Genomic DNA, 22,954 nt, shown 5'->3' on the forward strand with positions numbered 1-22,954 from the left:
CTCCAGGCCATCTTGAATCCCAACGTCCTTGAAATTCATGAAACTGCAAGAGAACTTTGAATCAGAAAGCCAGTCTCCTCTACAGTCAAGCAGAGCCTACTTAACTTGATCAAGCAGCCATCTTTTCTTCAAAGGTTCACTTTAGCTGTATTTATACAGGAAGCTTCCAGATCTTTGCTGTGGCAAAAGTTAATCTACAGCCACATTACTGAAAGCATTCTTGCAGCATAATTATAAGTTATTGCAACCTAATGCCACCAAAACACAGGAAATAATTTGTTTTAGTGTCTTTAGTTGAAGGCCACATGAATGCAAAAGACTCACCTATTCTGTAAGTATCTATAAACTGATACTGCAACTCAGGTTGAGACATGCTAACTATTTTAAGGGCTCAATGGTGAACCCCCAGGGCACTTCAGTTTCCTAAAACACTGGTTCTCAAACTTTTCCCAGTGTATTCCTTCCTGCTTACAAGCAGGATACATTCTCACCTCTTCACTCTCTCCAACAAAAACATTTGAGAATTGCTCCTTCAGAGCAGCTTCCACACCGGCATCCTGAAGGGGTACCAGTCCTAGAGAGCGACTGAGAGCATTGCCAGGAAGATGTAATTTGGGCAGAGGCAGAGCTGGGAAACAGGGCCACACTGAAAAATACTCCTCTGCTTCTGTTCTCTGCACTACCAGGAGCTGTGATGAGAAGTCTGTCTTCCCAGTCCCATCCTCCTACCAGCTATCACCTCTGCAGGTCCCGTATTCTGCTCCCAGAAGCAAGCTGTGTCTTTCCCTCCTCCAGACTAAGCAATGCTGTCTTACATGGGCTTCCTTAGCCAAATATTTCCATGCAACACAATTGTCAAAAATCCTCTGGCTTCTTATTTTCGTGATTCAAAGTCTATGCAAAACCAAGAGACTGCATTATCTGACACCGACAAACTAAAACTCCAAGCTGCATCCTGACTTTTTTTTTTTAATTTTACTGAATCACCATCAGCAGGCATGTTCTGTTAAAAAGTTTGGTGGCGGGGTCTCACACTCCTTCCCTATCAACAACTTGCATTTCAAACTGCTCACTTCAAAGTCAAGAGGATTCTTCTCAGTATCAGAACTTCAAACTGTTTTCTGGGCTGCTGGCATAGTCACTGAAAAAGTTTCGTCCTGTAAATCAGTGAGGCTGCAGAAGAAAACCCTGGTATGAGCTCCGTAAGGACAACAGGAATAAGCCTGAGTCACTAAATGAGTAGCTACCAAATCCAGACAATATCTTCTTGTCAATGTGTATGATTGCAATTGTAATCACGCTTTAAATATGAACACATCAAAAGCACCATGACCTTTCTACTCTGAAATGACTTTGAAATATTTTAGAGCTTAAGCATTTTGGTTTTAAAACTCACATTCTGTCTCAAAAGGCTGCTTGTAAGTGAAAAAGAAATAACCAGGCTCCTTTAGAACAGGATGAATAAGCAAAAAAATTTTGCTGCCTTGAAAACTGCGTAGATCTGACTGCTTAGGATACCTCCCCTTCACCAAACTTAGCCCTTCCATGACCCTTGGGGAGGAATGCAAGACCTGTCTACGTTATCAAGTTTATAAGGATTAAACTTTAGCATAAACAACAGATCACTTCTAAACTTCACTCTAAAAGCCAAATTCCTGACTATTTCTCAATGCCACTCCTCTATGTTCCTCTCTCTTCGTTCCCATCTTTCTTCACGTTTGGTGAATGTGGGACTATTAGATTCCTGACCACAAAAGAAATTACTTCTCCTGCTCACTAAAAGCCTGCCACTCAAACTGCTGACAAGTCCTCCCACATTCTTCCACCTTGAAGTCTGAGCACATCAGTACACTTTTCTGAGTATTTCCCATATTGCTTATTAAAATAATTGGGGTTTGTGTGTGTTTGGAAGGAGGAAAATAAAACTCACCAGGTAAGCTTTTCTTTTCCAAATTTATTATTTTAAAACATAATTTGTTTGTTCTACTGTTTAAGCATTTAAATTAGATTTAAGGATCAGAAAGTTGCAGATTTACAATTTAAACAACAACATTGACGCTCCTATAGGGCTTGTGGCAACAAAAGCTAGCATTAAGGCTATTATTGGCCACAGATTTCTTCTTTTGGGCTACAGCTTTTCAAGTTCAGACTCATCAGTTGAAGTGAGGGAAAAATCCCTTTAGCTATTTTTGTTACAGGAAAATAACGCTTCACCACTAGCTCAGGCAGGGGGGAAGGGGGATGATGAACAAGAATCTCCTGATTTGTCGCGTAGATCATCCTCCGAGACAAAGAGCATCTTTACTAATTATAGAAGAAAAAAAAATTTAAACTAGGAGCAGTTGAAAAACTGTTTCTCAGCATGCTCAGTGGGCATTAGCTGCGATTTCAGCAGCTTAGCAAGTCCCACCCCTGCGTGAGCTCAGCGGGGAGGCCAGGAGCACTGCACATTCTCCCTGCTCAGCAGGGACAGGGGCCGCCACACGGCTGATTTGCTACAGGAATATTGGAAAATTGCCACCAAAATAGCAAATCCTGTGGAAAAAAAAAAACCACCACCAAAACCCAAGAAACCCCCAGCAACTTCAATAAGGAATTAAGAAAAGAGAAAAAGTGGAAAGAAAAAAAAAAAAAAATCTCAGCTCCCACAGTTTCAAGATGTTGAACTCTTGCTGCATTACAGCATGGGGCTTCTTCCATGATCAAAATAAGCAAAAGTTTAGGCTAAGCCAGATTTATATGAAACCGCCTCTTAATTTAAGTGCAAACTTAACTGTGCACTAACTCTCGCCACAACTTGGTCATGGAAGTCAAAGATTGGCTGTAGAATCTGTAACAGCTTTAACATCCATAGCTGTTTTTCTTTTAATTTGGAAGAGAAAAAAAACTAAGTAGACAAGTAAAATGCAACAAAGTCTTTATTTCAAAATCAAATAGCAGCTTAAGTTTCATAGGGGCAACTGAGACTTAGTATCTCGTATACCATCCATTTAAGCATACATTTAACACTGCCAACTCAAGTACTGCCACTACATCTTGTATACCTTTGCCTATTGCAACCCTTCTTATATGCTGCACATAACACAGGATTTCACTGGCAAGATTTCAGTTACACACGCAAGCAGCACCAGGGTAAGAACACAAATGTGCTTCTGTAATACAGTGATATTGCCATGAGAACAATGATTTTTGAATTTTCAAAACTCTCAACACTCATTATGTTTGTATTACTATTGCCAGAATAGATGGAAACATTTTTATCTCATCACATCATTCAAAACAAGTTTATAAAAGTCTGATCAACCAAAATGGCAGAAAGAATAGACTGGACAGACTAATAAATTACATGGCTGGGACATCACACATTTAGTTCTCCCTTGCATACTTCACACCTGGAAGTTTGAATTAAAAAAGCCTTTTTTTGTTGTTGTTGTTTTTTGTTTTACTTCATGGAATATTTGGAGAATTTAAATCAATGGTTGCTGGTTCTTCCTCCCCTGCCACTTCTCCCCCCCCCCCAAAAAGAGCTTAAACTTTTGCATGTTCTGAGATGCCAGTTCAATGCCATCTCTTTCCTATGGGTTTTTTCAACTTTGACCTATTACTTTTCAAAATAAGATCTGGCTGTAACTGAGTCCTCTTTCTAAAAAGGGATTTAAATGTACGTGGTATTTCACCACCCCACCTTGGGATGAGGAAATCTCAGACAACATTAGCTAAGGAATATTACTTTCAGGTCACTTGGGATATGACAGTAAAACGAAAAGCCAGGGCCTTGTCAAAGCAGTGCCAGTTGTTCAACAGGATGCGAGGCAGCGGACTAATTCCCCATTATAACATACAGAGAGACTGTAAACAAAGACTAAGGGGCCATGCAGATCACTTGCTGTATTTTATTAAACTGAGGAGCTAGTTTTCATACTCACAAAATCCTAAATTCATTACTGTTGTCATGACACGCCATGCTAGGCAGCAGATACCACATTCAGCCCCAGTGATGGATGCATTTTAGGTGGGTTAGAAGTTGCTCACCCCAACTCGTGAAACAATTTGGGTGCTACAGATCCTCAAATATAAAAGCTACTCAGAGTTTGGCATCCACCACACGATTGCTGCCAGTCAAGTGGATTTAAGGGCATACTTTAATCTCTCTCACATTATTCTAGTCCTGGAATTTTTGCTTCAAGCTCATAGTAATTCTGAGTTCTCAGAAACTCAGGCCAGGGCAAGGGGCTCCCCATTATAGGTGTTAGCTTACAAAGATGGCAGTTGTTTTCTAACATTAATGTATTCCCATTTCCCTTATTGCATACCTCTACTAACAGTTTCATCTTTAACAAATGCACTGGAACATGCTGATAGGTCCAACTCAACAACACAATATCATACAGACAGCGGCCAGTGCCAAATGGTTAGTTAAGCAGATAAGAAAGGCACTCATTCTTCCTTAAAAAAAAAAAAGGAAGCTATTGCAGTCAAGTAGACAGAGTGTGGATAGAAGCTGGCAGATTCCACAATACATAGTCATGTCAAAAATGGCCTCCTGCAAACTGTTCCTTCATCAAGCATTTGAGTCAACTGAAAGAGAGGAATCTTCCCTATTATTCACAGGAGTTTCACCTCCCTATTCCACAGCAGAGCAGCATTTTCTATACATTTTGACATACAACCCCATAAGAAGCAGAGAGGATAAATTTTACTCTGCAGCAGAAGGAAACTCCTCTCTCTGCTTTCTGTTTCCAGTCCCAAAGTCGAGCCGGGCCTTTATTTTGACTGTTCCCTGGTCTGTGAATGGAAAATCCCTCCTCAGCACTAGCAGGCTGGTGTCTGCTGCACACACCCACTGCACACAGCAGAAATTCCAGTCAATAAGGCAAGTGGGGCCCAGGCGATGGAAGGGGAGGAAGGAGACATACAAACAATAAGAAAAGCATCTGGCTCTGTTACTGGCTGGAAAGGAGGCTGGAGTTCAAAAGAGACACGACTACAGCCTTCACTTAACAGGAAGATCATATCAATGCTCGCTGTCCTACTTTTCACACGGACCAAAATATCTGGAAGGGGTAACTCAGGGTTTCCAGCCCACACTTAGGTGCAATTCCACTAACTCAAAAGCAGCAATGAAACCCACCTTGTAGATTTTTGTCCCACCGGACCAAAACATACCCCCGCTTCTGCTTTGGACCTGTGGAGATGGTCCGAAAAGTAAAGCCCTTTGCTGAACGTGAGCCAGCCATCTCTCCACCACCACACTAATGGAGGCTGCTCTGCTGTCCTTCCCTGGAGATAGCAGCCAAGTCTACTGAAGCTTCTCTCATAGCAACCAGAGCTCCAGAGCCAACAGCAGCTGCTGTCACTGCCTTCAACGCTTACCCACAGGATCCAGAGCAAAGCAACACCCTCCTCCCTGCACCTTTAGAGCAAAAAAACCCAGTAGGCTGGCGACAAGATGACTTCCTGGGTCAACCACAAGAAGAAGAACAGAAAAATCCTAGTATTTCCTATGCAAGTGAAAAGGGGAATCTCCTATTTCTACTGAGGAAATAGGAAATTCCTTTCCTGGGTTTAGGTTCTGGCAGTAACACCCAGCCAGGATGGGGAGGAACCATCTGAAATCCACGACGTACCGGCACACCATCGGACACCAACATCAAGTTCTTCGAAAACCAGCTGCATCCTTCACACAAGGAGATGTATTCCCCCCCCCCTCGCCCTGGCCTGGCCGTACCCTCGACGTTCCCATTACATCATGGCCAGAGCCCGCAGCAGCCACCGCAGCCCTGCAGCACCCCGTGCCCTCCACACACCCGCAGACACCCGCACCACCCCCCCCGCCAAAATCCCACCCGGGGGATCTTAGTTTCGGGCAGAGGAGCGCAGGGACAGGGCCGAGAAGCGGCTGTGAACCACCACCACCACCACCCCCCCGCTACACCCGCTTCCACAGGGCCACACGCGGCCTCGCACCTCGCCTCCTTCCCTTCCCCCAGGGACGGCGAGACCCTGCCCGCCGCCGCTTCCCCGCCCGACCCGGCGGTGAACTCCGGTCACCGGCACCCAAGGACGAGCCGCTGGGCGACAGTGACCTTGCCGGTGCCGTCGGTGCGAAGGCGGCGGGGGTCGGAGCGGGGCCGGGGCGCGGGTAGGGCGGCCGGGAACCCACCCGGCGGCGGCCACGCGTGACGGATGAGGAAACGCAGGAGAATCCGCGCTGCAGCCCCCGGCGCCGGGCGGGCAGGGAGCGGGGGGTTACGGGGGAAGACGCCGCACGGGCACCATGAGAAAGCAGAAAATGCAGGTCAAACGCCACCTCCCCCGAGGCCCGGAGGGGCCGGCGGCTCGGGGCGGGCAGCGGCAGGCAGCGGCGGCCCGGAGGCGGCGGCCCCGAGACGGACAACGACCCCCGACCCCCCCCCCCCCCCCCGGGACAATAAGGGGGGGGGAAAAGGGGAGCGGAGGAGACCAGCCTACAGCAGGGCTTCCCCGGCGCTCGCCTCCACCGACAAAGCCCCACGGCCGGGCCCGGCCCCGCACCGGCCTGCCACCACCGGCCCGAGCCCGGCCGCCGCGGGCGGGCGCGCACCACCGGGATCGCCATGATGGCCCGCGCCGCCGTGCCGTGCCGGGCCTCCCCACGCCGGGTCGGGTCGGGTCGGGCCTCCCGGGCCGCTGCCCCACCACCACGGCAGAGCCCTGACGCCCGGGCCCCCGAGGCGAGGCAGGGCAGGGCAGGGCGGAGCGCCGGGCCACGGCCCGCGCCGGGAGCCCCCCGCGGCCGCCCGCCCTCTCACCCCGGCGTTCCCTCCCGCTCAGCCCCGCCGCCAGGCACGGCCGGTCCCCGCCCGCCCGCCCGCCCGCGCCTACCTGGCCGGCCCGTTCCCCGGGCCCCCGCGCGGCACTAGGCCCGGCTCAGCGCCACGGCGTCTCCTGGGCAGCCGGCGGGAGCAAGCCCTCGGCGGCGGCCGCGGCGCCAGCCCCTCCCCCTGGCAGCAGCAGCGGCGGCTTCTCCCCAGGCCGGGCGGAAACGGCACTGGGCACACGGGGATCCCCGGCGCCGGCGCCAGGGGCGCCCCGGACACGCCCACTCCCGCTCCCCGTTGGCTGCCACGGCGCTACACCCCGCCCCGCCGGGACGCCCGCCGACGCCGACGCCCCACCTGCCCACGCTTGCCATTGGTGGTCTCGCCGCCCGGCCCCACCCGCGCTCTCGCCTCATTGGGAGCCGCGCGTCCGCCCCGCCGCTCGCCCCACGGTCGTGGCGTCCCATTGGAGCGCGGAACTGCCAGTCGGCGGCAGGGTGAGGGGGGCGGGGGGAGGAGGCGGCCGCCAGCAGCGACGCGGTGCAGCCGGGCGGGCTGCGACAGTGCCTGCCGGCCGAACCGCGCTACGTGCCGAGGGGCGGGGCCGGCGGGGCCCGTCGCCGCCCCCGCCGAGGCGCCGCTCTCCGCGGGGTAACTCCCGCGTCGGGACACGTGGCAGAAAGAAGGGGCGGCGCGGGCGGCCGGGATTCCTGGGCGGCAGCCGCCGCTGCGCCGCGCATGCGCGGGCCGGAGGGAGGGGGGGTGGAAGGGAGCGCAGGGCGCATGCGCAGCGGCGCGGGCGCGGGGCCTGCCGCTCGGCACGTCCGCGCCGCGGGGGGGAGGGGGCGGCGGCTGGGCCGGGGTCCCGTCGTCCCGTCAGGTGGGCCCGCCGCCCCGGCCACCCCCCCCGCCGCCGCCGAGGGAGCGCTCCCTCGGCGGTCGCCACCGGTGGCTCCCCCTCAGGCCTCGCGGGGCGCGGGTCCCGCGGAGCTGCTCTGCTCCGGCGGCTGCCCTCCTCCCCGCTTCCCCCCCCCCCCCCCCCCTTCCCGCCGCCGCGCCCGGCGGGCCCTCCTGAGGCGAGAGGAGCGGGACGCGCCGGGACTGCCGCCTTCCGACCCCGCCGAGGGCCCAGGGCCAGCGGGGAGAGGTGCCAGCCCACCGCCGGAGCCTACGGCTGGCTGGTTCTCCGCTCCCGGAGTCCCGAACAAAGGGCCCGGGGCGCCGGCTGCGTGAGGCGGAGGAGCGGCCTCTCCGCGGCAGGGAGGGGCGCGGGGGGCCGTGCGCCGCTGAGCGGGGCGGGAGGGACGCTGCGGCGCTGGGCAGGCGCCCGTGCTGGTGCTCCCGTACCGCGGCTCCGTTGGGAGGAGGGGGAGCGCGCCTACGGAGCCGTCGCCCGTCCTGGCCAGGCGGGCTGCGCCGCGGGTCGGCCGTCCCGCCCGCTGCCGGCGAGCGAACGGGCGGGCACGGAAAGGGTGTCCCTGCCCTTGCCCCGACGCCGAAACAGCCCGACAGACGTGGAGAGCATCGGACGTTAATTACTGCTTCCAATTAGCGCTGCGTGCGGACTACACGAGCTAAAGGGACGTTCAAGGAAGGCGAACGGAGCCCGAAGGCGGGAGGAGCTGCCGCATAAAGCTGGAGGCTGCGCAGAGGGGGCGGCGGCAGCCACCGCCCCGCTCCCGGGGTCGCTCGGAAGAGGCTCCTGCCGCGGACGGGGGGCGGCGGGCCAGCCGCGCCGCGGGAGGCCGACGAGCCGCCGACGCCTGAGGGGCGTCCCGGCCCCGCCGCCATCTTGTGCGCAGCCCCCACCGCCACCCCCGCCCCGGGAGGGCGGGCCTGGCCGCTGCGGCGGGGCCGGAGCGTCTCGGCGGGGCCCGCAGAGCTCCGGGGCGGGGGCGGCTCCGGCGCAGGTGGCGGGGGTGCCTGGGGGGAGCTGCCGGGCAGGGTCGGCGGTCCCCCCGCAGGGCGAGGGGCCGGTCACGGGCCGCTGAGCCAGGCGTGCTGCAGGCACTGGGCGGCTGTGGCGCGGCGGTCGGGCGCGTACTGCAGCGCGGGGAGGAGGAAGCTGGTGAAGGGAGTAACCTCGTGTTTTGTCCAGTGGTGTCTCTCCGCCAGGATGCTGTGGAGACTGCGGGGGGACAGTCTGGAGATCCGCAGAAGGGCACCTAGCAAAGACAGCGTAAGCATAGTACCTCGGTCACGGCTTGCAAGACTGCGAGCCTACCACTCCTCGCCTCATACAATTCATCCAAAGCATCCTGAAGGATCCCTTCCTTCATATCTTCCTCTCTGTAAGCTTTGCCTCCACTGCCCCTTGCAGGTTTGGCTCTCGGGTGTTTCTCAGACTCGCTAGCTCTGTCCAAGCGAGTGTTTGGAGTCTTCCCGTTGCTGAGTGCTTTTAGATGAGAACGTGCCGAGAGCGAATTAAGTGCCCCCAGAATAGCCATGCCAGCGCCATTGCTGCTTGTTCCCCCTGCCTGTCCACATTCAACCCAGAATGCATCGGGCCGTTTCAGTGCCACAGCTCACAAGACACTAGCGTTTAATTGGTTCTGTGTCTCCTAGCTCCGTGGGGCCCAGAAGAGTGCCGCTACTGACGGAGGAGCTATCCTCATCACCAAGAGTACGTGGTGTAAGTGTAGCGATTCAGGTTAGGCATGTGTGGTCAGGCCAGTTTGGTTCACAGGGAGAATGAATATAGAACAAGAACTAGTTCTGACTCGTTTCTTTTGAGCACCATAGAAGGAGTAAGTGTGAGCAAAGGATGTAAATGTGCAGGGAGGTGCTTGTTGAACTACAACGTGGGACGAGCCCTCAACATTGAATGAATTGTGGGTAGGCTGAGGCTGCGTGGCTGGTGAGTGTGAAAGCAGAGAAAGAGAATGATAGGCTAAATTGCAGAAGGATGGAGTCATGTGATGCCTTGAAGTCAAAGACAAGGATTTCAAGCCTAATGAGTCAAAGGGAAAGGAATTGAGGGGAATAAAACAGAAGAGACGTTACACTTGGGTCAGAAGGCTAAATATAGCAGCCAGGTTGGAAGGATATGAGTGTCCCATTCCTGATCATCATTGTTCTCTGCCAGTGAACGGGTGAAATCTAGCCAGTTACGCACTCTTCAGCCTTCCTGGCATGTAGCTATTTCCTGTCCATATTTCCATTCTCTCCAAATCCAAAGGAGAAAGAACGGAAAAGTTTTCCCTGTTGGGTGTTTGCTATGACTGTTTTTCAGGAATTTACATTCAGCCCCGGAACACTCCTGGATTGCAAAGGTAGGCAGGGCAGGGAGTGTTACTGCTCTTTATGAAATCTTCGCTTGTCTTCTGTCCCTGCTTGTAGCCTGTGTTGTGTAACATAACTTTTGGGGGTTTTCAGTGTGAGCTGACCAGGGAGTGTGTCAGAGATCCACAGTGATTTTTAGAGTAAACTTTCTTACTCCAATTCTTACCTGGCCTGCTGAAAAATTTTGTTGACTTGTTCCAGGAGAAAGCAATTTGAGGAGGAATTCTTCCCAAGAGCTCAATAATACGAGCAACGTGATCTAGACGGAGGGAAAACGCATCTAGATACAAAGGTTGTGACACTTCTGTCGGTGAAATGAATAAAGCTGATGGAGTCCTACCATCATCTCTGGAGAAATATTTCCCAGGTTGAGGATCAAATAGACACTCCCCAGTTGCCATTTCAAATGCCTAGAAATGGAGTAGCATTGTTAATTCACTAACTGATTTGGAGTTTTTCTTTCCCATTAGCTCTGATAGTACCAATTTCCCTTGCTATCACACAAAACTGATCCTAAAATATGGAAAATATTCACACTGCTTTGATCCGTACCATGGTGAAACAGCACCTTTAGCTCCATCAGGATGAAAAGCAGTATGTGCCTAATTCAGTCAAGCCTATGAGTTAACATACATGGGGTGTGAATTGCCTTATAGCTTAAACTAAGACTGAATTCTATCAGCAGCATACTTTCAATCCAAACTGAATGAGTGCAGACAGCCTTTTCCTTCTCAGCAAGGAAGTTTTGCTTTACATGCAGTGTGTATAGGTGTGTGCCAAGGATGTGCTGCCCCTGGTCTGTGTCAGTCACCTCTCATGCATGCACAGCGTTGTCCCCAGTCCTACCAGGCAGCCCGTGCTCCAGATATCTGCAGGAGTGCCATAGTCTAATCCAAGAAGCACTTCCAGGGCACGGTATGGCTGGGTCTGTATCTCCTTGGAAAAAGGCTTGTACTGAAACAGAAACAAACTCCCTTTGGTTAGCGTCCATAAAAGTAACAGCAACGCCTGTGGTCACAAGCTTCCCGCAGTGAGGAGGACACTGGGGGGCAGAACTGAATACGTGTACAAAACTCTGCGCGGGGCATGGGAGGCATGTTCTTGACCTCGCTGACACCAGGGCAAATTCATCTCCCAACATTCACACTGAACACCATTTTGAATTTCTAACTGTAGGGACTAACTGCAAGCTGAAGAAACGTCCAGAGTTGACAGTGTCTGCAGGAGTACAGTGTCCAGCTCTGAGCTGCGAGTGCTGAATCTAACACCCCCCCGAAATTGGCATCTCTTCAGCATGCTGAAATAGCTATTCAGCTGTAAAAGGACAGACATGCAGGGTGGGATGGAAAGAAGCACACAGCATCCCACATCATCATGGGACTGAGACTCGGAGCAGACTCACTGTCCAGCACGCACTGCCCAGATCTGCAATTTTCACTTCTATGCTCATTAAATCAGATTCTTCTAATCCGTTGCCAAGATCACCTCCTAGATGGAAAGGACAGAGAGAAATCAGGTCTTTCCAAACCCACAGGTATGCATCACTTGCCACAGGAGAGGCATGTATGCCTGCCTTTAAAGTTTTTCAGCCTAAAAGGTCCTAAAATGCTTTTTATTGTCAGTAAAATGCCACCTCTGTTTTTTGAGGAAACACAAAGAGCTAGTATCCAGTCAAAATCTAAGAGGACGTTTGGGAGGACAGTAGCTTGGAGCGGAGTGGTGTGACCATGTGCTCCTGTCCTGCTGCAAGGTTCCTCTTGCACCCAGGTTAAATTCCTGTGGGCTCAGAGGAGACCATATCCTACCAGCACTAGTCAGACACAAAACATCTGTAATGCCTCCTTAGCCTTCAGCAATCCTGGCTGTCACAGACCTTGGACACAGCCTGCTTGGCAAGCACTGTAAAGGTTACATTTTCATACGATCCCAGAAAAGGGTAATTTTTGGTTTACTGCTGTACAGTGAGCTGTTGGTCTATGCCTAATATTGTGCCTTTACGCTCCAAGCAAGACTCAGTCACTAATTTAGCATTCCTTGATTGCCCCAGAGTTTGAGAGACAAAACAGCACCATCATGGGAGAAATGCTTATGGGAGAATATCACACAAGGATAATATAAAGAGTCTCATTGCTGGGAGATGAGCTGATCTCTCGAGAAACTCTCCAGCCCTATGTCTTATTCAATATTCACACCATTCTCTTCAAATAAATTATGTCTCAAAAGGCCTTGAAGATTAGCAGTACATACAAGTCTCCCACAAAGCTCAGAAATATGGGAAATAAAGAGCAGAAGTGTCATACAGCTTTCTGATCAAGCCATTTTGTATGTAAACCTTTCAGTGGCTGAAAACACCAGACACAAAGGAACTATCCTGTACCTAAAGCTGTAAGAACGAGCTCCAAGGTCGTGGTGGGGCTGTTAACAGATGCCTGTCATCTGTAGTTGTCCTCCACACAAGCCTACCTGCAAGACCGTGTTTCTGTAGGTGCCTCGAGTAGCTTGTAACCGCTCAGCCTGATTTTTGTATTAAGCAGAGATAGGAGAGGCCTCTCAGCACCATAAGCTGGCTGTACTCTTTTGTACTGGCCATTGCAGGAGATGGGAACCTTTTCTAAGGTATCTGTACCTGCCGCCTCTCTGTTTCCCTCCTGGCAATAAACACGTAAGTCCCTTTTCTTGTTAAAAAAACCTTGGAGTGCTCACCTGCTCCTTTTAGCCCCAACTCTCTTCTCTGGTCGCAGTCAAGCATAGCAGGCAGAAGCCTTTGGAGGCTTTTGTCACGTCCGTACAGCAAGATGTTCTCCGGTTTGATGTCCGCGTGGATGATGCGGCAGCGCTTGTGCAGAAAGTGCAGCCCTGCCAGCACCTGGGCGAGCAGGCAGCAAGTCACGTCAGCAACGCGAGGGTCCCCACCGCCTCCCCTGCCCCAGCAGCTGCCGGCACTGTCAGAGCAGTCGGGCACAGCGGGTATGCAAGTTGTGGATGTTCTGGCATTGAAGAAAGGGGGCACTGGTGATAACTATCTGCAATAAATGGTTTCTGTATAGCGAGTGCCCTGTACTAAGCTAGAGGTGCAGCCAGCAGAGTGGGGACGTTGGTTGGGGTGGCCCTGTGGGAGCAGGCACAAGGGGTTTCATCGCACGACACGGCAGGAGGAGCACGTGCCGGAGTCCCACGTGCCCGGCACACCAAGTGGGAAGGGGCCTGGGGAGCCCAGCGGGGAGGGGGCTGTTTGGGGGAGGTGGGGGTGACACGCAGCAGAAGGCGGCGTGAAAATCCACAGATATCAGCATGGACAGGCAAGCTGGGGGAGATGGAAAGAGGACAGTGCTACAAGGAGGCATTACGATCACAAAGCTGAACTTTCTCCTGAAAAAACAGTCCTGTTTGTATGGCTGTAATGTCCGCAGACCACCATGCCTTCCTGCTGACTTTCATTTGAATGGAAGTTGGGGGCCGGTTATAGAGTGACGTGGCACAGGAGGGCATCCCATCATACCAGAAAAGAAAAGGAGGTGCAGCATAACCCAGACAGGAGGAGGGAGAGACCACGATTGAGTGCATGTAGAGAGGACTTAAGGGCAGTGCAGGAGAGCCACGTCGGGAAAGAACAGCTTACGATGGAGCAGGGAGAAGCTGGTCCATCACACCGGAGAGATAAACAACGCCTACCAGAGAGAAACTGTCACTATCAGAAATCAGTAACAGCAAAAAGGCTACTGGGAGAGTTACATTTGTTTTTTAAACACTCTGGTCAGTCATAAAGGGCTGGCAAATATTCTCTGTATTATCAAATTCTATTCTGGGATGAATGCCAGCCCCAGGGAAATACCAACCTTAAATGGTAACTGTGAAACGCGGGGAAAGATTTAAATAGCTAAACTGGAATGAATCAGAAGTAAATACTGCCCCAGTGCTGATCTGAAGGAGGAAAAAAGATTCTAAGATTTTACAATTAAAGCAGATAAGGGAATGGATCAAGCAAAAGGCTTGGGTGTGAAATGGGGCACAGCAATTAATGCCACTACATTTTTGTGTAACTTATTCAGGTGTTAGTGGAGCTTCTTTAGAGGAAGAAGAGGCTATTCTGAGGAAGAAGAGGCTATTCCAGAAAACAGGATGAAGGAGGAAGCAGTTTTCTTTCTTAGTGTCCCTAGAAGGGCACAGGAATCAGGATAGCAAATCTTCATCTTGGCAAGTGTGCAGACTTCTGATAAATCTCAGCATGAGAGGCAAAATGTAATTTTAGCCATTCTGAGGCCTCACTCAGGTTTCCAGTTCCTTAGCTATTCCCAGCCAACGCATATGAAACTCAGTTTTCATGATCTGTTCGATCAACACACCACATCCTTACAGGGGATGAAGGAAGACGTGGCTCTGAGCAGGAAAACCTCAAGATGGGTGGAGGACCAGCCAACCAAACCAGCAATTTAGAAAGCCCTGAAAAGACATCAGCGCTGAAGGAGACCTCGAGCAGCCTTTGGTAGTTCCATGCAGAAAGCCGCTGGACTTGCCAGTGCTACCCATGGCTGGATGCCGAGGCGAATGCCAGCAGTCTGGCATTACTGCCAGAGGGGACTTCTCAGGGCAGCAGGAGGGAAGAGATACACATTTTGCCCACAAGAAGCATAACTATGGCAGCAGAACTGCTGGAGAATTCAATGATTACTGAGATGATGGGAACACAAGTGCCAACTCTGAATCCCTGGTGCAGGTCTGCAGGCTGCTGACTCTTTATGGTGGTGGCCCTGACTCCTTCCCAAACCCAATGAGACTGCAGGCTTGGGCAGTAACGCACAGTACCCCTGTGTTAATGGGAATGTGATGACTTCCCACTCTGCGTTTTAATTAACGTTTTCTCTCCTTACACCCAAAAGAAATAGTTACCGTTTTCCTTAAAAAAATGAATGCCTTGGGCCTTCACTCTATATTGTCCCTTTCTTTGCAGATGCAGTCATGGAGTTCATGGCACATGACGCCAGGATGAAGACTATGGCATGTCTCCCAGCCAATAGTCCTTTGGTGCCCTCACCCAGTTCCAGCTAAGTTCTCACCTGCTGTAAAGATTTTTTCACAAAAGGCAAAGGCAGTCCCTGGGCTGCGTAGTTACCCATCAGACATCGCAGGGAAGGACCCAACGCCTCAAATACCAAGCAGGCATGTGGGAAAGAGTCAGGGATTCACTAACAGAGACACAATGCTACTATCAGCTTTTTGCCCTTCACCAGAGCAGCCAACTATCTCCTTATCCAACCTCTCCCCCTCCAGCCACCTCCCTGTGCCCTGGTCCAGCTACTGCCCTGTTCATCCTCATGGGAGCACAGTGCTGAGTTTTACACCATCCTGCGACTCTCTGAGGCAAGCCCAGGCTTTGCTGAGCCAGAGCTGCAGCACTCTCAGCAGAAGGATATGGAAGCCGTTCTCTCCAATCATTCTGAAGTCGTCTAACAAACAGACAATGTTTTCTCCTGCCCGGTCCTTCTTCTTCACACTGCTCACCTGAGGGGGAGGATTCCAAGAAAGCTGCAATTAGAGACACATATGTGCACAAGGACATCTTGCACCTGTTTTATCCCGTTCTACAGACTTTCTCTTCCAGGATTTGGCACTTCATGACAAATCCCATGAAAACAGCATCAGGAAAACCAGGCTCAAAACACACAAGCAGAGTCTGTTACCAAGGAATGAGTTTCTGTATGTTGTCTAGCTCTTGACTGGCTGGGACCATCACCCTCAGTGTCTGAATAACTCAGACAGATCCTGCTAATAGTGTCTAGCACACTTCCCGCTGCTTATTCTATCCCATGCAGGCCCAGAAAGTGCTCCTGCTTGTGCTGGAAAGGGATTCCCCCAAGACCACAGCTCCTAGCAGCAATGGCTGTCCATTTCTTTTGCCCTTCTGCAGCCTCTGCTCCTTGTCCTCAGAGCCCTCCCTGGCTCAGAGTAGCAGGCTGGAACATCACCTTTTAAAACCCACACCTTCCCATAGAAGTTTCTCACAAGGGGTTGCAGAGAGGCAGAGACCTTGTGGTTGTCTTCAGCTACCTGTCCTACTGGGGTAGAGAGCAGCTTCCATATCTGAAGGAACCCAGTGAAGTAGGCTTCTTCGGGCTGAAGAAAGTTTGGCTATGGGCAAGTACTGCAGAGATCTATAAGATACAGAGCGGTGGTGGAGGGGGTGAACACAGATCTTTCGTACAAGAACCAGGGGGCATCAGACCTAGCACTTGGGAGGTTCAAAAGCAAAGCAGAGGAGATGGTTCTTCACAGAGTGCATGGGAAATTGGTAGCAGTTCTTGTCAGAGGGGGCTGTGGAGGCTGAAGCCCACATGGGCTCACTGGAAAGCAGGGCAGGTCTCCTGAAGGTAAATCCACTGAGAATTACTGCCCACAGAGACATTACCTGTGGCCCAAGAAATCTCCAGCTGGAAACTGCTGTGGGCCAGGGGAGCATTCAGTGGGAGCAGCACCCTAAGCTTAGCTTGTCCTTACACCCATCTGGATATCTGGTGCTGGCCCAGGGTGCTGGGCTGGCTGAACCCCTGGTCTGCCCAAGCACGGGTGCTACGGTACCCCCGGCTCTGGCACCAGCACCGTACGCCTGCACAGCAAGGTGTATCAGGAGTTTGCTCTCACAGAGCACTGATCCTGGTACAGCAATTCATCCTTTGTTTTTACTCTTCACAGCCATAACTGTTGGGATTTTGGTTCGGCATGTTGTGCAGATGCCAGATCCGCCTGCACCAGTGCCAGGAGGTTTGTGCTGGCACGACACTGGCGAGCAGCCATGGAAACACGGGAGACCAGACTGCCTCTCCTGGCAGCTCTGCCGGCACTGACCACCCTGTGCTGGTGGGAACAGCCCTGGGAACCAGCTGTATTCTGCTGAATGGGAAGGCGTGTCTTTCAGAGAGAATTAGTAATAAATCAAGGGTAAGGCTCGGCTCAGTCTGTATGAGGATTGTGCTGATATGCAGAAAAAGCAGCCCTCTGATTACATTAAATTAGTGCCACTTGATGCTTCCTCTTGCATCACCAAGTCTGGCTCATGTCCCTTTGGATAGGCCCTACAGATTTACAGGTGTGAACTAAACCTTTCTCAAACCTGTAGGAGAAAGGCCTCAGAGTAATTTGAAATGCAAAATTTAATGGCTTTTACTCATCTAAAGCTGATGTAACTTTGTATTTAGGCAAACTCTCAGAATTGTAACCACTAGCTTTCTAGAACTGGCAGGTCAAGCCATCTTCAAAGGCAACTAGCTGAGACCCAGATACAGGCACCTAATTACCACATCCATTAGCAAAGGCAGGAGGAAGCTTTCTGACTTTTTCTGACTTATTTTTTATTATATTTTTGCTACATCCTGCATTTTTTTCCCCAGATATTTCCTTTTACTTCAGTATCAGTGTTGTGATAGAGCAATGTCCTCTGAGCTGGGAATGACACAAATACAGTGGACACGCTCCAATCTCCTGCTTACGAACATTACCACCTTTTTCTGTTGATTATCTGCCTTATCCTTCTGCAGGTTCCTCCTACTTACTGGATTTTGGTCTCAGCTGAAACAGACAGGCTGACAGGGCAAGTGGTACACAGCCAGTATGTCCCAGTATGACAGGGGGAAGGAGAAGGTGCCTGTTTTAGAGGCCAGTGCTAAGCCAGGGTGATTTCTATGAATTCCCTAACTTTTTGGTTTTTTTCCTGTTCCCCACCTAGCTCCTCAGGCTGAGACCTGGAGGCAGAAGGGATGATGAGGCTGGTACTCAGACCTGAACTCAGTGACCATCACCGCAGAGCAAAGCGCAGAGCCCCAGAATATACATACACAGCGGAGGAGAGCGACCTCGTCCTGGGCAGCCTCAGCAAAGCCTTCCCTGCTTTTCAGGACCTTCACGGCTACGTGTTTCTTCCTCCTGGGAAACGAATCACAGCTGCCAGCCAATGCACGCCAGTGTGGCCCTAACCAGCAGCACCTCCCCTTCTCCCAGTTACCCAGCCCTGGGCTCCCCAGGGAGGGTGCTGCTCTCCTGCAAGCAGCCTTGTCCTTGGTCTGCAGCACGCCAGGCCCGTGGGCATCCCTCCTGGCGATGCTGCCAGCATCTGGCAGCACAGCTGCCCCAGGGACCAGCAAGGAACTGGAGAGAAAGAGGCAGAGGAGGATAGATACTGCAGGGTCTAAACGAGAAGAGCAAAGGCAGAGCAAGGGCTGATCCCATCTCATTTACTTTCTTTGGTTTCCAGAGACCAGCTCTGCCCATTGCACCCCACCAGTCTTGCTGGCAGGTTTGCCCTGTGCTCGGGGGGATGCCAATATGCTCCCAGGCAGGCAGCTGCGCTCTGCAGCGTCTGCGAAAGGGGCCGGCCCTGCCCAGGAGATCAGCCCCCCCCCGTTCCCACCTCCCCGAAAGGCCGTTAGCCCCTCACCTCATGTCCTGGCACAGCCAGACGGTGGCAAAGGTGCCGCAGCCCAGCTTGCACAGAGCCTGGTATCGCGTGTTGAACACCTCTCCTTCCCGCACCGGGTGGTGGCCTCCTGTGGGGACCATCGCCAAGAAACATTACTGACATCTCTAAATGCTCTTAGACTGAAAGAGCAGCTGAGGACAGCCGTCCTCCCAGAGGAACGGCCAGACACGTCCTGGTGGCCTCCTCTGGCCTGGGAAGAGCCTGGCACGATCTCGGCTCTAGAGCTGCATGCCCGAGGACTGACCTGTGTGCTGGGCTGCCAGCATCTCCTGCTGCACCCGCTCTTCCATGGCCCAGCCGCGCAGCAGATCCTGGCACGAGGGGACGGAGGCAGTAGGGAACCAGGCTGTGGGACGCGGGTGGTGCGATCTTCAGTGTTTTACTCCTTTAAAGAGAATTGGAGAGCTGCCGGGCAGCCGTACCTCTGCTGCATGCTGCGTGCATTGATTCCCTCTTCCACCCCTGCTGTCCCCTCGCCCCCTTCCTTGCCATCCGCTTCATCAGCCCCTGGAGCCAGGCTGTTACAAATGCTTTTGGCACTTCACGGAGGCAGGGATTATTTTAAGAGTTCAGAAGAGGAAAGCTGGCAAGCTGCGGCGGGGCAGGGATCCTGGCAGTGCGCGGGCCAGGCCAGGGCCAGGGCCAGGTGGGAGTCTCAGGTTTCCCTGTGCCCACTGTGGATTTTCAGGGGCTTAGCGGGGACTGTGGGATCCCCTCCCATGGCCGCAGCCGGGGAAAGCACCCACTCCCCATCCCCATCCCGGCTGAGGGGGGACACATCTGGGCTTTTGCTGGCAGGAGGAGCCTCACGCTCCAGATGGGTGCGAAGCAGAACCTGCATTTTAGAGATGGCAGCGCTGCACATCTGTCCACAGCCCAGCCCCGGAGCCAGGGCACGGGTTTATCACTGACCGTCCTGTGACGCCCTAGCGAGAGGCTGTGACGGAGAGGGAGACTGCTCCTGGGGTTTGTTACTATGACAGCCCAAGGTACAAACACCAAGACAGCGCAGACAGACTGATGCAACTGCTGTCCCCCTGCCCTGCAGCACCAGTGTAGAATTGGCTTCAGCACCGGTCACCTGAAATAGCAGCCCAGAGCCCATGTTGCTAATGGAAATATAGATGTAAGCTGCCGTAGCTGGGGTACTCCCAACCCAGCCTTTCATAATTTGGAAATGTCACTTGCTGTACGGCTGAAGCTTCAGGTTAACGCATGTCGCCAGAGCTTGTGACAGGTGATGATAATCCCAGTAGGCCATTAGCACGGGTAGAAATATTGACCTTTAAATCCTCCAAATCAGGTCGCTAAAGCTAAGAGCTCGTTTGCACCAGAGGATTTTCAGAAATAGTTGCAGTGGGCTGGCAGTGGTGGTGGTGGCAGTGGGAGCCATGTGACGGGGAGTTGTTCTGGGACAGTAACATCTTCCAGGTGCTGAGACAGAGATGTGACTTCTTCAAAAGACTAAAGTTTCTTTCCACATGCTGATGCTCCTCTCCCAGCATAGCAGCCATAGACGCAGCCTGCCTTTGGGCACCTAGCAAGCTCCCAGCACGGTTCTAATTAAAGGTCAGACTGGACTTGACACTCCGATCCCGTGAGGGACAATCCAAATTGCCAGAGCTGACATTGCTCCGTTCACCCTAGCCCATACAGCAGTCTGAAAGGAGCTCAAAATCCCTCCCCCTCCTTATATTTTTACATCTCTAACTGTAGCATTTACACTGTTCAGAATCAGTCTCTCTTAGGCATAAACCTCCAGGATGCTGCATGTCTGTATAGCCACTCTTTTCGGTAAATACTTACTAACATGTTAGCTACAAAGCAAAGGTGAAATAAACATTTTCCTTGTTTGTGCACAGACCGAACATACCAGTAACCTCGCAAGCTCCTGCACCACCAGAATCTACCCAAGCCCTTGTCACTCACATCATTAGGACAGCAGGGGCTGACCTGAGAGCCGGGCAACTGCCTTAAACATTTTATTATGTCACTCACAACTCACCTGCCAAAGGAAAACTCAAGAGCATGTGGAGATGGGAGTTCAACAGCGTCTTGCCTAGGTGGATTGTTATGGTAATAGGAGACTTCGGTGGGAAAGTAGGACCTAAAGACAGACTCAGAGTGTAAAATGCATCCTAGTACTAGGGCTGATGGAGCTTTTGGGCAGCTCACCGGGCCCTGGTATCCTTCTTGCTGTGGAGGTGAGGCAGGTCTGTCCTTAGGCATGCGAGACTTTACCTCCATCCACCCTAGTTAGATGGATGCAATAGCAAAGGATGAGGAGCGTTGCTATGCAACTTAGTATAGAAGAGTGAAATGCACTTTTCTAAGCTTTGTGATAAAGGATGATCAATGCTTTAAAGTCTTTCATCGCTTGGTGTCTTTACTTTAAAAACAACTGTTATTTTGCTTGTCATTCAAAGCTACGTTGTGCAGAACCTACTGGCTTGTGGCAGGCCTGGACCAAGTCAGAGAACTTCACCCCAAAAACATACTGGTCCTGCCTGGTCTGCGAGAGCCATGGGCAGGGAGCGGTGCTTCGCCTCTAGCCTGGACAACTCCTAAGGAGCTGCCCACCACCAGTCATGCCTTATAATGCCTGGACCTCTGGAGTCGCAGAGCTCTCCAGAGCGATACACACCTTCATCTTCTGCAGGAACCTGGCAAACCCTCGCCGAGCGCAGCACCCCTGCAAGTTGCAACACGCAGCGTAAAAGACGCCCCGTCAGCGTGCGGGGCTCCAAGCCCCAGGGACCCCACGCAGACTTACCGTGCAGCAGCTTGCAGGCAGGGCACGCTGCTCCGTTTGTCATCTGGCTCGTTCTGGAGCTCCCCAAAGTGAGATACCAGCTGGTCCCGCTCTCCTTTTAGTCTGCGCTGCCCGGGAGGGGTGTCCTTGAGCAGACCAAAATCTTCTGCATCGCTGGATGGACGTGGTGAGGAGCGGGGCAGGGTATCAGATCACAGCACAGCTTCTGGAACAACCTTGGCTTCGGGATAGCAGGAGACCTAGGACAGCTGCGGTGGATTCACTTTACTGCTGGCCTCTCCCTGCCTGCCCCAGCTTCCCTGGCAGCAGGTCTGTCAGCCTGCTGCAGCTCCACAGTCTCCACAGCAACTATTTATAGAGGAAAATTCACAGCTCTGCCGAGATGGAAACAGAGAAATCCTTCCCCTCTGCTCCGCCGTCCCCAGACCCAGAAACGGTGGGGGTGCCTGGCACTTCCACTGCTCCCAGCAGCGTCTCGGCAGGACCCACGGCCCGGCCTCGCTGCGGTGGCACCACCGTCTCCTGCCCGGCACAGCCACCCCCAGCCTGTGCCCGGCAGAGGGGACAGGCTCCCCAAACCCCGCCGTGTGCCGCGCTGCCTGACCTGAGGCACCCCGCACGCCCCCGAACCCAGTCGCGGCGTGGTGCTGGGGACCGCGGAGCCCACGCTTCCCCCGCGGAGAACCACCACCACAGCAGCATCCTCCTCCCCGCAGCCCTGCCCCACCGAGGCAGGACCCCAGCATCCCCGCACCCAGCCGCCACTGAGGAGCAAACGGCCACACACAGAGTGGAGAGAGAAAAAAAAAAAAAAAAAAAAATCACTTTTTTTTTTTTTTTTTTTCCCCTCCCTGCTGCCGCACGCTGCAGCCTTGCAGCAGAGCTGGGCATGCCCTGGCCTCCCCCTCGCTGGGGCCCTGGTGGTGCGGAGCTCGGGTTTCCTCTCCCAGCCTGCAGAAACCAAAGCCCAGCCCCGAAGCAAAGGGTTAAGGCTGCCCAGCAGGAGCTCTGCCGCAGATCCCGGCTGCCAAACCGAGGTCGGGGCCTCCCGCAGCGTCTCTCCCCTCGCCTGTGCCCCTTCTCCTCTCACCTGCCTTCCCCGCACTAAAAATAACACGGGAGGGGGCAGAGGCTGCACCGGGCTGGGGGCTGAGCCAGCGCAGGGGCAGCACCCGGGGGACAAGTGATTTGTAAAACCCCTAAAAGGCCAACAAGAACACGCACAGGGAGGGAAAGGAGGGACTACAGCAGCGACGTTACATAGATAAGAGGGGGGGAAGCAGCAGACTGTATCCAAAATGAAGGGGGGGGGGGGGGGGAAGACAGGAGAGAGGGGCCGGGAGCCAGCTTTATGTCTGGGAAGAACTGTGCCATTAGTTGAAGTTGTTCTGCTAATTTAGGAACACTGGTTCCTGCCTCACGCGATGAACATAAACTGTACCTTAAGCAACCCCCTTCCTCGCTTGCCCACTGTGGAAAACCACAACCAGAGGGGTAAGGTGCTACATGCCCCCACTCCCAGCTGCTGAAACACATCTGGGAAGGGAGATGCCCCTATTCGCGCTCTGGAAACTGCAGAAGCATCCACGAAGTAGGAGCCATCAGTCAAAGGTGGCACAAGGTTATCCCAGA

General features: G+C 52.9%; 2 protein-coding genes across 5 annotated transcripts in view; both read right to left on the reverse strand.

Moving 5' to 3' along the window:
• Positions 1-7,044, reverse strand: part of SETD5 (SET domain containing 5) — a 70,650-nt gene extending 63,606 nt beyond the window's left edge. For 2 of the 4 annotated variants that reach the window (XR_011329677.1, XM_069812082.1), the window contains exon 1: positions 6,865-7,003. The gene's annotated coding sequence lies outside the window, so the exon portion shown is untranslated. Of the gene's footprint in view, positions 1-6,864 lie in introns of all 4 variants that reach the window. The other 2 variants (XM_069812084.1, XM_069812083.1) reach the window with 1 other exon arrangement.
• A 1,733-nt stretch (positions 7,045-8,777) lies between these two features.
• On the reverse strand, positions 8,778-22,302 carry LOC138690879 (SRSF protein kinase 3-like). The gene is made up of 12 exons (XM_069812105.1): positions 21,323-22,302; positions 18,794-18,934; positions 18,508-18,616; positions 17,909-17,996; positions 15,492-15,581; positions 15,137-15,241; positions 12,786-12,948; positions 11,485-11,570; positions 10,929-11,036; positions 10,423-10,492; positions 10,249-10,341; positions 8,778-8,965 (listed from the first exon to the last, which is right to left on the reverse strand). The coding sequence occupies exons 2-12, from the start codon at positions 18,837-18,839 to the stop codon at positions 8,778-8,780; spliced, it is 1,146 nt and encodes a 381-aa protein (XP_069668206.1). The 5' UTR covers positions 18,840-18,934; positions 21,323-22,302.
• Between the last annotated feature and the right edge of the window lie 652 nt (positions 22,303-22,954).

Source organism: Haliaeetus albicilla, chromosome 24 (genome assembly GCF_947461875.1).
Source record: "Haliaeetus albicilla chromosome 24, bHalAlb1.1, whole genome shotgun sequence".
NCBI classification, from domain to species: domain Eukaryota; kingdom Metazoa; phylum Chordata; class Aves; order Accipitriformes; family Accipitridae; genus Haliaeetus; species Haliaeetus albicilla.